Below are 16611 nucleotides of genomic sequence, written 5' to 3'. Positions count from 1 at the left end.
TCACATCTCATGCTTTTAAATACAACAGTGGGGAAAAAAAGAGACCAGTCATTGCAGTTCTTTATTTAATCAAACCTATTAATGAAAATGATATAATTTCCCTCAGCAGCACTGAGAAGAATCCAGTTATCACCGCTGAGGTACTAACACCGACAATGAGGATTTGAATTACATAACAGTGTGTACAGAGAAATCCACGTTTATCTATGGAGATAGAGGTCTGGGTTGCCATTTAAAACAAAACAAGCACACGTCGTCACTGTTGTTGTTACACTGCCCCAATAACAGTCCACCATCTTTCAAACTGAGCAAAACATTTATCCAGAGATGTTACGACATGCCTTAGGTGAATTTAAATGAATGTCTGCATGTTTTGACGCATGCATATCAATAACAGTGAAACAACCTGAGCTGCATTAAAATAACTGTATATTACATTCATCATCACTCTTCTAAATTGCATGCAGGAGCGACAGTATTGCTGCTGTAAAGATGAGGATTTATAAAGCCCAATTCTTGCTAAATTTTCAACGCAATACTTGTTTATAGCATTTATATCAACCTGTAAACATTATGACTTATCTGCAATTTTTGATAAAATGCAATGGAAATCTTTTGTGTCACCTCCATGAATACATTTGTCACAGTAAACAATTTAATTGTGTTCAAATCATAAGAAGACATTTTAGTCTGAAAGTGCAAATATTTTAAGCATGAGATCATGATACAAGTCTACAGTGAAAATAAAAATTAAACAATTGTTATTGTGCATTTATGTATCAAACATGATAACTGACAATGAGGAACAAGGACACCATTTAATAAACTCCTGTAACTAAATGCTCTTATGGCTCAAAGATAACTCCTGCTTATGTCACTGCTTACTGTGACATTGCATGAATGCATGTCTTCCTGCTGAAGTCAGTCTTACTGTTCTGAGTTTGGGCTGTGAAACTGAACGACAGCGAATTTGCCACTGGTCATCCAGTCTGGATCTTGGGAGCTGAGCTTCATTGCCTGGCCTGGCTGCAGACCGACCTGAATGTTGGCCTTCAGAGTCCTAAGGCTGCACAGTGGTGCGGGTCCAAAACCCCTCAGAGCAGTATCAAAGCCAACTGTGTGGTCCCATTCCCTATCCCCTGTCAGCTTCCTATAGTTGAGATCACCTTTAAACAGCACCAGGTCTGCCCCCTGCAGGGTCGCATACAGGTCAGGAGCATCAGCTGCCATGTCACAGAACTCATGTGGCTGCGTCCAGAAAGGATGGTCATGATAGGACCACACACCCTCCTTCAGGTAGCTCTGCCACTGCACACCACTCTTCGACATCCACTTGTGATTGGCTGCCATAGTCTGCCGGATGGTCCACTGAAAATCGTTTGCTGTGACATCAGAGACAAACCATGGGATGGATTTACCGTGAAAATGAATCTCACGGGCTAGGCCAGTGGAAACCAGGAAATCTGCTAGGACCAAGTCAGTGACTAACTCAAAGCCAGCATTGTCTAGAACGATATCCACTCTACCAGAGGTTGTTTTCCCTGACTGTCCTGGCCTCTGGGCAGAAATAAGAGTTGACCATACCATGTTGGAGTCATCCACCAAGATAAAGGGTTGTAAGTTGTTGAGGGACTCTAAGGGACTGGTCTTCTGTGAGTTGTCTTGACCAGCAGAGATTGACAGGTCACACTTGTTCCCCCATAGAGAAACCTTAGAAGAGTCAAATAATAAAACAATATAACTCTCTTTTGTACAGCAATAACAGTTTTAAGAATTGTATTGTCTGAGTTTGTGATCATTTGAACAGTGTGTGGTTGATACAGGTTGATCTAGTAGACTTTTTTACTTTAACAAAACTGTGTGCCTCATAAATATATTTTTTTAAATGGCTACATTTATATATCTTTAAGTTTCACTATGTTCAAATAAATACATAAATAAAGTTAAATCAATCTGAATATTTATATTTATTGACTAATGACCCTAAATTGGATAAGCAAGGAAAATAGATGAATGGATTTGTTTACCAATTCATTCACTGACTAATCAGTTAAACACTTCACTTGCCCCTAAGTTATTGAATAGGTACTGACCTTTAGTAGTTTGTTGAAATGCTCAAGCAGCTGATTTTTAGAAATTTCTTCCATGTTCTTGTTGACATCCTCCAAGTATGTACATAGAGCTACCACAGCCTGCTGAGACTCAAAAAAGCTCTGAGTCTTTCCTTCATTAAAGACATCATAGTCATTGATGGGAGGACTGTAATGAGAGCAGAAATAAAATCATGACTGGGGCAGAACTAGCACATAATGTAAAGAAACAAGAAAAGCAAAGGCTGGGCAATATACCAACATCAGCTTTTTTCATATGTAATTTTGTTCTTGTATCTTTCTAGATTGAAAAAATTGAAACTAAATTTTACAGTCTAATGAAACAAATTCAACAATTATGTCAAATTTGTCTGAGATTGATTTCACCAACATCATATAGAAAACTTCTTCTATTACTTAACATATCTAAACCGACATTGTGACATATTACACAAGGTAAATGCCTCTCACTTGAGCCAGACAGCCTCCTGTATCCTGCGGTACATATAGCACTCCACATAAAGCCATGGAGACTTGAACCAGCTGACAGACTCCTGGTCCCCTTGCAGTCCCTGTTGTCTCTGCAGGTACTGGTTCCAGGAGTCTGAGTCTTTCAGGCCATCCGTCAGAGCTAGTACAGGCTTATCAGTTTGCAGCTCATTTCTCATCTTAGACAGCAGAGAAATAGTTTGCTTCTCTGCCTCGATACCCTCCTGTATGAAAACAAAGAGGAAACACAAGGAAGACCAGGTTGATATTTTCAAATGAGCCTCATAATTCCAGATGTAGTGAAGGAAAGCACCATGAAATTGATTTGATTGATCAGTAACTAAACAATAATAATAATACATTTAATTTATTCCACACTTTTCATTCATAATAAATCTCAAAGTGCTACAACATTAAAAACATACAACATAAAGAAAAAAGGGTTGAAAAAGCCTTACCTCACCATATTCTTCAAAAAACTTGTTTTTGTTGCGATGGATTGTGTCTATTACTTTAGTCAGGATGGTCGGCAATCTGTCTTTCACCGTCAAATAAGCAAATGACCTGGAGGGAACAGATATATCCATAACATTATAGTGGCATTTCTTATTATTAGCGCTGCATTAGGACTAGTAAGCTACCCAGCTAATTAGCAAGTTATGTTAGCCCTAGCTTTGCAGACATTTCGACTGCAATCATACTACTTGCTTGACTAACAGTGCTGTCAGCAAAGATGTTGGGTAGATTTAACATTAACTGAATTAACGTCATACAACGTGATGTGTACAGTAACTGTAAATTATTACCAACTTAAAGAACCTGTTAGCTAAAAGCTAACGCTACTGCATGCTCGGGAACGGTAATGCTCACATTACCGATCCGTTTTGGTACACAACTGTTGTTACCCACAATATTTTACATTACTACAAGGTAGTTAAAGCAGCTGTCAACATACCCAACCACTTTAGCAGACAGAGAAGGAGGAACTCCGCGCACAGTCTGATCAGCCGCCATCATTCTAGCAGGATGAAAAGAAGCTTCAAAATAAAACTTTATTTATACAGTTTTCAGGACAGGAACTTAGTTTAAGGTTCTGCTTAAAAACGACGTGTAATCGTTCAATTGGTGTGACTAACGAAGCCGAGCAGATGATATCAAGCTTCACTTCTTCTCTTCCTGCTGCTAAATATTCTACATTTTAATTCTAACTTCATTTCCTGGTTCCCTGTAAACTTGGGTTTTTATTTAGGATGCGGTGCTACCATCTAGCGGTCCTGAGCATGTAGTATTTATAACATGGCACACTTAAGCCTTGCGACTCGCTCTCTGTGCCACATGGCTGCTTTCAGCGTTAAATGACTCAAAATGTGTATTTTCTCAGCTGAATCAAACCGTGATACGCGCTGCCGCATTGCGCATGGCTTACCGCTGTTGTGGCAGCATCCTCGAGGCATCCCCTGTTGTCCGTGGCAACGGTTGTCATGGAGACATTGATTCGCCCTATCAGGAAATGGCAGATGTCTAACCCCCAAGGCTTTTTGGCGGGAAAAGAAGGGAGGGGGTAGTGTGGGAAACACTAGTGAGGCCCTCAATGAGACCTATGATGAAATACTAAGATACATGAAAATATGGACATTCAGTAGTGTGTATGTTACAACTAAGCCTACAATAAACTACAATATGTTAAACTTATTTGTGAGTGTAAAATAAGTTTATGTAGCCTATGTTGTATTCTTTTAACTTTTTTTTTTCGTGAGACAGCCAGGGTTTTGGCATTTCAAAATAAGTTAATAAAAGTTAATAGCCTACATTGAGTAATGGCTAAGTATTCGTTATTCTTCTTCTTCTTCTTATAATAATAATAATAATAATAATAATAATAATAATAATAATAATAATAATAATAATAATAATAATACATTTATTGTATAGTGCACTTTTCATTTGCAGTGAATCTCAAAGTGCTACAGTGTTAAAAAATATCTAACATTAAGAAATTGAGAGTTAAGACGAAAAAGCAATCCTGAATAGAAAGGTTTCTAAGCCTGTTATAACAGAGTCTAGGGTCTGTGCTGCTACATTTCACAATTAGGTCACGTATGTACGAAAACAATCTCTTCTCAAAAATGTTTTTCGATGCCTAATTCGTTCCCAATGAAGGCCTAAAACAAATGCAGTCAACACACAGAGGTGCTTCAAGAAGACACACCCATGGTGAACAAAACCAAAGCATTAGGGAACAGACTAATGAGGTTCATGGTCCATTTTAGGGTTGGAAACCGGGACGGCCTCTCCACCCTCGGTTCTCTTTTTGTGACCAATTGATTGGCTGCACCCTCGATTAGGCTGGAAAAATACGCGCATCAATTAATTCTGGCGGCGTTTTCTTCTTTTCTCTCAGATCAGCCCCGGTCACTATGGGAACACGGCAGGCCGTTGTCAGGATGTGGGGTCCTTGGGAGTGGGAGTCCAGCTGCGTCCACCTCCGGTGTTCATCCACCGCCGGCCTCCCTTCCCCCCGCCGGGGCCCAGCCTGGCCGGATCTGTTTTTCTAAACCGAGAGTGCAGTGACTCACCACTCCGGTTTCAAAACAGGCCATGAACGGGGGGAGGGCGGCAGTTAACGTTAAAGGCCCTGTTTAAACAGGTGCTGCAGCTCACCACATACAGTCGCGCAACAGCAGGCAAACAGCCTTGGTATTTCATTTGAGTGACTGAATATGTTGTGTGCAAAGTCGCTTGTGCAGTGACGTCAGGATTGGCCAAATCAGACGCAAATCTCACTGTACTTTTTACGTTTTAAGCAATTTCATGCAGTCTGTGTTGTTGGTTTTGAAAATGCTTTATCGCAGAGAAATCAATTTACTGGAAATCAGTGGCAGAGCAGTCATGTGAAAGTCCAGCCAGCATCTCTTTTGAGCAAGCTAAGAGAAAGAAACAAGGAGGACAAACAGAGAAAGAGATGGCATATGAAGAAAGGCAGACAGCAGCCTACATCACTTTTTCCTAATTGTATAAAATCTATTGATTAGAATGTATTGATTTTAATGATGAATAACAGTGAGCCAGTGTTAATAGTGTATCTTCTTTCAATAAACCCCTGCTGTGAGCCTTTCAGCAAAGCTTTTGTTTGGTTGTCATTATCATCTGCTATTTCTCTGCCAGTTGATCTGTTTGTGAAACATTTTGTACCCCCAACCCCCATTTCTATCAGCTAATTGGTTTCAGTAAAGTTGTGGACAAGATCAGATATAGGTCTGTTTGTTGACAGGACAGAGACTTTAAGATCCTCGGGCCCTGCTTCGTAGACATTTCTGCCCCCTCCCATGTCTCCCGTCTCCTTTTACAGACTCCCATTCTCTGCCTGCGCAGCAAGCATTTTTACTCCCTGTCCTAAGGCTGAAATGCAACCCTGTAATGACAAGTCTGGCAAAAATTGGTGTTTACACTGGGACAACATCCACCAACTCACTCATGAAAACATATATTGACGTGACTCCAAAGTGCTTCTGTGAAAAAGGTCCTCCTACACTTCCTGTGCCTCCATCTGGACAGGCTATGAGGAATGTGTTTTTTGGTTTAAATCCATTTCCAAGACTCTTTCCCTCTACTGGTACTTTTTTCTATTAAAAGATGCATGGTTTCCCACAGAAATTTGAATATGTCAGTTCAGTCTTTTTGGCAGGCTACCCTCAGTTGAGATCATCAATTTATACATCTCACTGCCATAATATGCAGTTTTCTACTTACTGTAAGTGTTTGGAAATGACTATCCACTTAAAAGGAAACCCAAGTTAAGCACTGCCCAAACAGCAGATAACATGCATTTTGTACTGTTTGTTAGCTTGTTGAATCCTTGATGTAAAAGCAATGCTGCTTTTAATAACATCAAAACATTGTATTCACAGTTACATTTACCAACTACAGCCAAGAATTTACCAATGACAAATATAGTCTGGTATGAATAGCCAAATGCAGGTATGAGGTATGAGATTTTTGCGTGAAATCAGGTATTACAGTTGTAAAACAGAATGGAGCAATAACTTTCCTGACAGTGGAATGAGTAGATTTTTTTATTATTTGCACAAATAGCCTAATTATCATTCTATCCTCCCTCTAACTGGGCTATAGCAATGAAAAAACCTCACCAAGGATTAATCAAAGCTGTCATCTCAAAACATTTGAAAATGTATCCCTTCCAAGTGTGGCAAAGTGTAAAAGCACTGTGAAACTGCCTCAGTGTAAAAATATAAAAGAAAGAGGGGTATACTCCAACCTTTGAGAAGCTGATGGTCCTAAATATATTGTGCAATTCATAATTCAAGGTGTCCTACTAAAAAAAAACAAAGCTTAAACAAATATGTTCTACTGTGATCTATGATCCTCAGAGATGAATGATATCAGGGCCTCTGCTTGTTGTCCAAATATAAATATAACTAAGGCAACTCAACTCTTTTAATTTATGACTGTTTTTAACAGCCTCCACTTACATTAGTCTGAGATCAAAACTTAAAAGACTAAATAATTCAAATAAACATAAAAAATACACTTATAGCCAAATTTATGTTGATACAAAAGTTTACAGTAATAAAAATATACTTTTTTAAAATGTACAGTACAATTTCAGTGGTGAATTTAGATTAACCTCTTATTAGTATTTTGTTTTATCTCCTTGCACATAATTCATGTTGTCAGTTACTCTTTAGATATGTAAAGGTTCAAAAGGTAATGATTTCACTTTATAATGGCAATACTGTCTCTAGGTTATGAGAATAATTTAGTATTCGTATTATTAAAGCTAAAGAATCATGCTCTGATATTGGCATAATAAATATTTTTAAAATGTAGATGGTAACTTTATTTATTTGTATACTTCCTTTAACTTGTTGAAAACCTAGAACCGGTTTGTAGCTTCAACCTAAAATGTAAATGTGAGAAGACTGTGTGGGCAAAGCAATGTTTCGTTATTTCAGTAAGGGAGGATGAGGGACAACACATTCACACACACTCACAGTCACACACGTCGGTTTTATGTTTAACGTGTCGTTAACGACAACGACAGAATGATTAACTACCATACGATGAGTCAACGTAACTGTTAGCTATTTATGTTCGAACTCACCGGCTGTCAAAAGGCTGGCTAGCGAGAGATTGAACCTCACGGCGGTTACAACCAGTGTGTGTGAAATTAACGTTAACTCAACCGCCTCCTCCTTGCTCAACGGATTTTTACAACGGCTGTTTTTTGGCTGTTTTTTTACCCACAGTCATGTGATTGTAACGTAAAACCCCTAACCGGAAAACACCGACGGACGACCCCTCTCCGCCGCCAACGAATGCTGCGTTTTTCAAGGAACAGTACAAGCTGCTGCGAGCCCAGAGAGGACGGACGAGTCTCCGGTAACAAACAAACAACGGCGACACGGCAAACTCCGCGGATTTAAACGGAGCGCAGGTACGGCTGTTTTTTATCTACATACTCACCCATTCGTTTACGGGTAGTGGGACGTTATTTGGCTACTTGTGTACGCTTTGGTTAACTGTAATTGTCACGGGGAAGTTAAAAGAAACGCATTCGTGACCAACCCCATCCCCCTTGCGTCTCTCGCTCATTTTCCCCCGTATGTGTGTGCTGTGTGCGCGCGCCCCGCGTGCGTGCGTGCATGTCCGTTTTCTCGCGCTAGCAAGCAGCGACCGAGAGAGACCCGAAGCACAGGCAAGAGTCCGTCCGGTTGCGCTCGTTTTTTTTGTGTGTGTGTGTGTATGTGCTCCTTGTAGAAAGCCTTATGTACTGTTGCTGTTATTTATTGTTCGCATTATTGAACTAGTTTATTCCCACAGCGTGTTTACATTCCTCACAAGCTTCCCGCACATGTTAGTTTCAACGGTGTATTTCCCGAATAACAGAAACTCGCACTACGGAAGTAATGTTCCACGTGTCTACATCACATCAGGGGCGGTGCTTTATTGTTGCAAACAAGTTAGTGTTGATTAACGCGTGATCCTGATCAATAGTTGTGTCTTGCGAAATCATAGCAATCAGGCACACGTTTGTATATTTTTCATGAAAACTGAAAGTATCTGTTCAGCCAGCCAACAGCCATATTTGAGGCTGTGTGGCCGATCTGCAAGCAAACTTATGTTTTCTGGAGTTGGACTGAACTCCAAAGATATTATTGAAATAACGTTTCTGTGATGCATATAGAGGAGCCACAGGCAAAGAGACAGAAAAAAAACTATAACAAGAAACTGTTGTAATGGAGAACTAAAACAATTTATTAATGGAAAACTGCAAAACTTGCCTGGTTTCAGCTTCTTACATGTGAATATTTTCTTACTCTCTTAGTCTTCAGTGATTATAAAGTGAATATCTTTGGGTTTTGGACTGTTTGTTGGACAAAACAAGACAGTTGAAGACATCACCATGACTACTGGGAAGTTGTGATGTACATTTTATTTTTTTTTTGCTGTTCTATAGACCAAACAATACAGCAGCAAAATAAACAGTACTTAATCACTAATGAAGTAATTTCAGCCTTAGTGTAAAGCCGATCCTCCAGATCCTCAAGCCAAGAGGATTTGGCTGATTACCCATTTTTTGAGAATTAAAGGAGCTAATTTTGACAGAAATCTGCAAAAGTGGATTATTTACATGAATCAAAGCACCGATAAGGGACCAAACTGTTTAAATATGGAATAGCTGACAATGAGAGAGTATACAGTATATACTCCTGAGTACCCCATGAAAACTATTTGCTCCAGGTTATGTTGTATTTGTTCTACTGTCACTTGTTGTGTTTTCCAACTGAATAAAAATGATAATGTATGTAATGACAATATATGTTATTACCTGTTAGATGTATTGAGATGCTGCAGAAAGGATAAGAAGTATTTGGGGAGCTGCAGGTTCAGTCGGCAATACTGACATCATTAGTACACTAATACAACAAAACATGAAGGTTATAGTGGTCAGTTCTTGTTGAAACTGTTCTGGAGAGGTTCTGATTCAAATTGATCGTCATTTTGGAGGCTGTAGTGCTGTTGAATTATATTGTGTTAAACTGAGAGGTATTTCTAATATTTTTTCTGTCTTCATTGATATAAAGGGATTTATACAAAGTTATTTCTGATATTTAGTCTAGAACTAAGTTATTTTCATTATTGATTAATCTGCTGTTTTTTGTCTATGAAAAATGCCTGTTATTAGCCCAAGAGACTAAAAGATAAAGAAAAGCAGCAAATTCTCACATTTTAGAAGCTGGAGCTAGTAAATGTGTGGAATTTTAATTGAAAAATGTCTAAAACGATCAATCGATTATCATAATAGTTGCTGATCAATTGTCGATTGTTTTCAGCTCTTACCATTCAACGGCACCTCAAATCATAGCCTCCAAATGACCATAAATTGAGCAGTTGTCTGTGACAGGAGTGTGGTTTGTTGGTATTTTACATCTCTAGTGCCAGCTGTAGCTGTGGCCTTGCGCAAGACGCGGAAACCTAGCCTTTTCCTGGAGCACTGCAGTGCCAGCATCTTTGAACTCTGACCTCTTTGATGAAATACATATGTGTATAGAGATATTTGAGTGTGTCTGCGTGTCCGGCAGGGGGTACACAGAATTACAGGTTTCTGGTCATTTGAGATAAATTGGCTGATGAAGTATCCATTATCCTCTGCCTTCTCACAGTTTTAAGTGTTATGTGGAGAAAGTGCTGGAGAAAGGAGATTCACCCTGCCCCGGGGCTGTTTCCATTTTCCACTGGAAGGGGAAAGAACCAGTTCTGCCTTAGGAATGTGTGCCGACACCCATAACCCTGATCATGTGATGGCCTGAAGCCCTCTTAGTCCTCCAGTGACCTGTCGGGTCAACAGCACCCATCTCATTGGTCAACAGAGCGCACTGAGCCCTGAAATGTCCCTTTAGATTGAGTTCGGTGGGCTTTTACTCCGTCACAACCAAGTCATGCAAAGTAGTGTTTAGTAGACGTTTTCAGTGAACACACACAAGAGCTAAATCAACTTTCTGTTTTCAGGGTTTCTCAGTAACATTTATTGGCCACAACTTACTGTAGCTCAACTACTGTAAGACCCTGATGTTGAAGTGGATCTCTATGAATGTAGGAGCAACAAATGAAAAACTAGAAGTGTCCACAGAATTAATGCAGCTTTTTCTTTAGCCAGGGCTCAGTAAGACTGTGCTAGAAATTGGACAGTGTTATGTAACTAGACTGTGTGCTCGTCCTAACTATCCCAGTATCCCTTGAGATTGACCACAGGGATTATGTGAGAGTGGTATTCTGGAAATAGTCATAAGATGTCAATAAGGAACTCTCTCTGTCTGTGTACAAAGCCAGTTTAAAGGCAATTAGAGTAGCCTGTACAGGAAGCCGCCTGAACACTGTGGTTATCATTGCTGTTTTGCTGTCCTGGAGGAGATTTGAATTCACAAATAACTTGTTTATACTCTGCATTACCATTGCAAAACATGTCCAAGTCCATGCTAGAAAAATACGAGGACTAATCAGACCAAGGTTTTTATAGGCATACTTCTCTATGACATTATTGTTAGACTAATTGTCTGCAGTGTCACAAAATGATTCTTCACTATTGTGTTAAGTTAGCCTTTACAAGGTCGTTAGATCACCCCTGTCAGCCTGACTCTTTGTGGTCACAATAAACTCTGGTCTCCTTCCAGACAGGAAACTGAATGCTGTTTGTGTGTGTGTGTGTGCGCCTTTGTGCAGGTTGAAGAATGGAGTTGGCCAACCATGGTCTTATCCTGCTGCAGCAGCTTAACGCTCAGAGGGAGTTTGGCTTCCTGTGCGACTGCACTGTGGCTATCGGAGATGTCTTCTTCAAAGCCCACAAGGCCGTCCTCGCCGCCTTCTCCAACTACTTTAGAATGCTCTTCATTCACCAGGACAGGTAAAGTAGGATTGTACTAACAGTGTATGCAAGTTAATGACAAGTAAAAATACGTTTGGTGGTCCCATCACAGAATTTAACCTAAATCCAGTTCTGCTGTTAAAACATACAGGTATCATGTCTGAATAATGCTGATTTAAACATAAAAGAGCTGCATCTAAATCATTTTGTATGATGACCCAAAACTAATCTAAAACATGAAATGTTGAAATCAGTAGCTCAAATTAAGATATCAAATTGGAGGTTGTGTAAACAGCATTAAGATCAAAACATGATGTGTTTACTGGTATTGTTCTTTCTTCTTTACAAATTAAACCTCTCTCAGCCAAAACTGCTGTGACCTTGTGTTGATACTGAATATTGACAACATTCATAAGATCTCTCACTGTTTGTCACTCATTATGTGTTGACTGTCTTTGTCTTTCAGTGACTGTGTGCGTCTGAAGGCCGCTGACATACAGCCAGATATCTTCAGCTACCTCCTCAACCTGATGTACACAGGCAAGCTTGCACCCCAGTTGATAGACCCTGCACGGCTGGAGCAGGGGGTCAGATTCCTGCATGCCTATCCGCTCTTGCAGGAAGCCAGCCAGTCGGTGTACTCGCACCCTGAGCACAGCATCAACCTCTCGACCTCCCTCTACGGCATCCAGATCTCTGACCAACAAGTGGCAATGTCAGCTAGATTAGCCGCTCGACGGCAGCTCTCCTCACCCTTCGACATGGAGCAACTCAGCTCAGAGGGAAAGTGTCCATCCACACCAGCTGCCGCAGTTGCGTACACAGATTCCTTACCGTTCAAATTGGCTTCCTCACCTCCAGACATGGAGGCCTCAACTAGCGGCACAAAGCCTACAGTTGAGGAAGGGGGAACGGACCTGCTAACTGCGGATGGTGCCGCAGCCAATGCCATCCTCCATGTGAAGCCCAGCATCATGAAGAGAAGTTCCTCCTTTAGGAAGCATTACTCCTGTCATCTGTGCAGGAGTCGATTCACCCAGAGAAGCCTTCTGAGAGAGCACCTCCTCCAGCACACCCAGGCTCTGCAGCAGACCCCGTCGGAGTCCAGCAATGCACTCTCACCTGTAATGACTGGAGAACATAGCATGCTAGAGATGGAGGGAATCCTTAAGGGAAACAAGGCCGCCGCAAATGCCTCAGGTGCCGCTGCGGCAGTCGAGGTAATCAGTGATAGCGAGCAAACACCTGTTTCAGGTACCAACTCGGACTCTCCCCGAGCAGAGGTGTCCACGTCCAGTTGGGGGTTTGGGGGAATAAATTCTCAGGCAGACACACCGCCTCCGTCGGACATTGCGGACATCGACAACCTGGAGAATGCTGACTTGGACCGTGAAGTGAAGCGGCGGAAGTACGAGTGCTCCACCTGCGGGCGCAAGTTCATTCAGAAGAGCCATTGGCGTGAACACATGTACATCCACACAGGCAAGCCCTTCAAATGCAGTGCTTGTGGCAAGAGCTTTTGCCGTGCCAACCAGGCGGCCCGCCACGTGTGCCTGAACCAGGGGGCTGACGCCTACACCATGGTGGACCGACAAAGCATGGAGCTTTGCACTGCGGGGGATGACAGCAGCCAGATGGAGGCAATGTTCTTGGGCTCTTCGAAGCCTTACAAATGTAACATTTGTGCAACAACCTTCTCCAGTCCCAATGAGGTGATCAAACACCTATGCTTCACCCAAGGGGGATTAGTGGGGCAGCAGGGAAACACGGGGGCAGGCATGCTGCTCCAGCGTGAAGAGTTTTCTAAAGACGAAGGCTCTGATTTGTCCAACTCTGCCACCCCACTTGAACCCATAAAGACTGAAGAGATCCTCGTAGAGTAGTGCCAAAACTGTGTATTTGTCATTTTTTAACACGTTTATTTTCTAAATTATGGTTAATAGGTAATCTAAAAGAGAAGTTAGTCAGGGTGTGTATGTTGGAGGTTCCTCATCTACTTAAAACTTATTTTTTGTGTGTATGTGTGTGTGTGGGTGGGAGGTTGTCAGGCTTTTTGGGGGTGTACAGCAAGTAACATAACCATTTGGCTCAAGGCTAAGTTAAATACCAATGAGGGAGGGAAAATAACTACTACCTTGTTTCATCTCATCATTTTACTGTTTGGTGTACGTTGGCGTTGGATTCTCACGTCGGGCTCTACCAGCTTGGTTTTTCTGAAGAGCAATCGTTGTGGCGAGGCTGCACAGGGCTGACTTTCAGTTAAGAAGGAAGAGGAAGCACAGTAGACGGTTCCGGAGGAGACAGCATGAGCACATCGAGAGATAACTTAGCTGTGCTAGGTTTGAAAAGGAGTAGAGGTGCAAACTGCTTACATTCATTCCCTCTGGAAGTAATGTTTCTTCATGGTCATAAATGAAAGGCTGGTCTGCAGATCAGGTATAGAATCATAATTCCAGCTAAACCACACAATATATTCAGACCTGAGACAATCTGTGCTCTTTTTGAGTTGATGTCCAATATGCAGGAAAGTACATGTCTTCCATTTGCATTTAGGCTCAACAGAATGAATACATTGTAATGTAATTTAATGACCATTAGTTGCATCTTTCTCAGTAAACATTTAGTTGTTATACTCTGTTTTTGTCAACTGTGCTAAGTGTGATTATGGTTCTTGTCTCATTACACCATATTAATTACTGTTCATAATATGCATTTGGTCACTGAAAATTGGTTACAGTGAGCAACAGTGGTCATTGTCATGTTTACAGTGGTGCCATTTTGTTTTTTTGTTTTTTTAAAAATGTCTCTTATTTACTTGTTATGTTGTGTATGTATGTCTTTGGTTACTGATTTAAGAAGCTACATGTTCCATCCATACGCACATACCTTGATGGGAGGCTGTCCTGTACAATATTGTACATCTTTATATGATTAGCTTGAATCTACTCCTAAAAGCCCTTAATTTTTTGTTTGACTTTCTTTTCTAATTTTAAATACAATGCTATATTTGCAAAGATTACATTATATTGCAGAGGTGTGTGTACATAAGTAGATAAATAGCTTTCAGAATAGGAATAAATTTGGTTTAGCAAAAGTTTATGTATTAGGGATGGGCATGATAATTGATCTTTTAATCTCTTCAACATATAAGTAAAAATCTGAGCTTAAATAAAGTTTAACTTTTTAAAATAAACCTGCTTCACTATGATTAAAAAGATTATTTAGGATCTTCAGTTTATCTTACCCTCAACAAAATTTATACTAAATACTAACTTGCTAATTTTATGGAAAGGGAAACATGTATTTTTAAAGGCTCTCTGACATTTATATTTGTTCTTTAACTTTGTCCAAACTGTACAAAATAACAGCAGTTGCTACTGTGATTATATAAATGAAAACATTGTGGAAGAAGAAGTTTAGAGTAGTAGAATTTAACCTGTCAGTGTTGACGTCGTGTAAACTCAGACAGGGATGCCAGTGTGATAAGGGAGAGTTAGCTTTAATAAGACACAGTTTGCAAGATGTATAAAGTGACAGGGTGTTAACTCTATGTATCAGACTACCTGGATTCATAATACATACAGTATGTTATGGGAATATGAAAGATATTATTTAATTTACAATTTGCAAAACTTTTAGAGAACAGAAATACTACTTAGGACTGGAAAGTATGACAAATCTTCACATGCATGTCAAGTGAAAGTGAAACAAGGGAAGTGATGTGTAGGTTTGCTATCCTGAAACATGTCAAGTGTAACAACAGTGTAAGTAATATAATACAAGTTGTTCATACAAAAAAAATGTCAGTAAGGCTGTTTTCAGGCCAAGACTGGCTGGTTTATGCCAATTTGAAAAATATCAGTTAACATTACTGTCTTGATTTCTCTACAAATCTGAACTTAATTTAAGGTTTTTTACATATTTGAATGTTGAGATGAACTTGTAAGTAAAAAGATTAGCTGACATTTCCCTGCAAGTGTATGTGTATGCGTGTGTGTGTTCAGCCTATGAAATAATTGTAAAAGTTATACAGGGAAGGACTCCTGTAAAACTCTTGATATTGTTTTTGTTCCCTCCAGTGGGCAATAAATTCTACATTGCATTGTTATTGATTGATACAACATTGCCTTTCAATCGTTTTAATTTTTTAACCATTTAGTGAAAATGCCCATCCCGAGTATGTTTGATGTACAGTTTTTTTTTAGCTGATTTCACCCAAGCAATTTTTTCTTCATTAAGCACAGGCTCATGACAGTGAGGATGAAGTCCAGATCCAATTTGGTTTAAGTGGAATTTCTGTACTTAAAAAACCTGCAATGAGAAATTTTGGAAAGCAGTGGTCGCTTCCTTGCGATTAGCCCAGTGTTTGGCTAGATGGAGCTGTTTTTCTTTACTGTCTACTCAGGTCTAGTGAAGGGGGAAGCTATCAAAATGGAACCATGATATTTTTACTCATGTGGTTGTGTCCTTGCCTCTTAAATGTCCAGCTTTGCCTGCCATGAATCAAATTTCCATTTCACTTCAGATAAAAAAAAAAAAAAACATCAATGTGAGTGTTTAGTATTGAGTAACGGGGAAGTTCTTGTTTGTCTCTTGACTCAAACCTGTATTGTTGAGACAACTGAAATGCTGTACTACTGACATTTATTTGCGCAATTAAGCTCAGTTGATACACAGACATATGCACAGTTCCGTGGAAAATGTAAATCCTTCAGTTCAAGTTGTAGTTGTTCCTTAACCACACCAGTCTTGTAATTTAATGGTTGTGTATGTGTGAGTGTTTTAAAACATCTCAGTATCTCAGGAAGATGAGAAGTTTGGCGTTGTCTTGTCTGTCCAATGTTGTTTATCAAAACATAAATTTCAGGACTAGTGACGACCCCCCATCCCATGATACTTGTGCTCACAATGTTACCCCAACCCCCCCCCCACCCATGCCCATCTGACATCTACTGTGATCAATCTGTGTTCTCAGGAATGTGAGTAATTTTCTGTATAAACAACTTTGATTTTTTTTTAATTTAGAATGAACAATAAAAACATGTCTTTTGATAATTGTGGATCTTTTTTGTCTTTGTCTCTTACAGTTAGCAATAAATAACAGTCTTATTATTATCTTTCCTCAAGTGGTTAATATATCTATCAAAG

General features: G+C 40.0%; 2 protein-coding genes across 4 annotated transcripts; one reads left to right on the top strand and one right to left on the bottom strand.

Moving 5' to 3' along the window:
* Positions 1-51: 51 nt before the first annotated feature.
* Positions 52-8164, bottom strand: armt1 (acidic residue methyltransferase 1). Of its 3 annotated transcripts, none has more exons than XM_042391291.1 (6): positions 8064-8164; positions 3535-3597; positions 3038-3143; positions 2562-2803; positions 2094-2259; positions 52-1710 (listed from the first exon to the last, which is right to left on the bottom strand). In XM_042391291.1, exons 2-6 carry the CDS (start codon positions 3594-3596, stop codon positions 928-930), a joined length of 1359 nt encoding a protein of 452 aa, XP_042247225.1. In that variant the 5' UTR covers position 3597; positions 8064-8164; the 3' UTR covers positions 52-927. The 3 variants fall into 3 exon arrangements, with proteins under 3 accessions (XP_042247225.1, XP_042247224.1, XP_042247226.1); XM_042391290.1 differs by lacking the exon at positions 8064-8164 and adding an exon at positions 4006-4342; XM_042391292.1 differs by lacking the exons at positions 3535-3597; positions 8064-8164 and adding an exon at positions 4006-4342.
* On the top strand, positions 5551-16495 carry zbtb2b (zinc finger and BTB domain containing 2b). Its single transcript, XM_042391289.1, has 3 exons — positions 5551-8034; positions 11322-11502; positions 11930-16495. The coding sequence occupies exons 2-3, from the start codon at positions 11330-11332 to the stop codon at positions 13344-13346; spliced, it is 1590 nt and encodes a 529-aa protein (XP_042247223.1). The 5' UTR covers positions 5551-8034; positions 11322-11329; the 3' UTR covers positions 13347-16495.
* Positions 16496-16611: the final 116 nt, after the last annotated feature.

This window comes from Thunnus maccoyii, chromosome 17, assembly GCF_910596095.1.
Source record: "Thunnus maccoyii chromosome 17, fThuMac1.1, whole genome shotgun sequence".
NCBI lineage: Eukaryota > Metazoa > Chordata > Actinopteri > Scombriformes > Scombridae > Thunnus > Thunnus maccoyii.
The sequence above is the reverse complement of the archived record's forward strand: the minus strand, read 5'-3'. Positions and strand labels throughout refer to the sequence as shown.

Bases quoted from the DNA above. Each gene is read 5' to 3' on its own strand.
- armt1 (XM_042391290.1), bottom strand. The intron at 2,804-3,037 runs GTAAGGCTTTTT...GTTTTCATACAG, and splicing joins TTTTTGAAGAATATGGTGAG to GAGGGTATCGAGGCAGAGAA. The intron at 2,260-2,561 runs GTGAGAGGCATT...CTCTCATTACAG, and splicing joins CAGGAGGCTGTCTGGCTCAA to TCCTCCCATCAATGACTATG.
- zbtb2b (XM_042391289.1), top strand. From the start codon at position 11,330: ATGGAGTTGGCCAACCATGGTCTTATCCTGCTGCAGCAGCTTAACGCT. The intron at 11,503-11,929 runs GTAAAGTAGGAT...TTTGTCTTTCAG, and splicing joins CTCTTCATTCACCAGGACAG to TGACTGTGTGCGTCTGAAGG.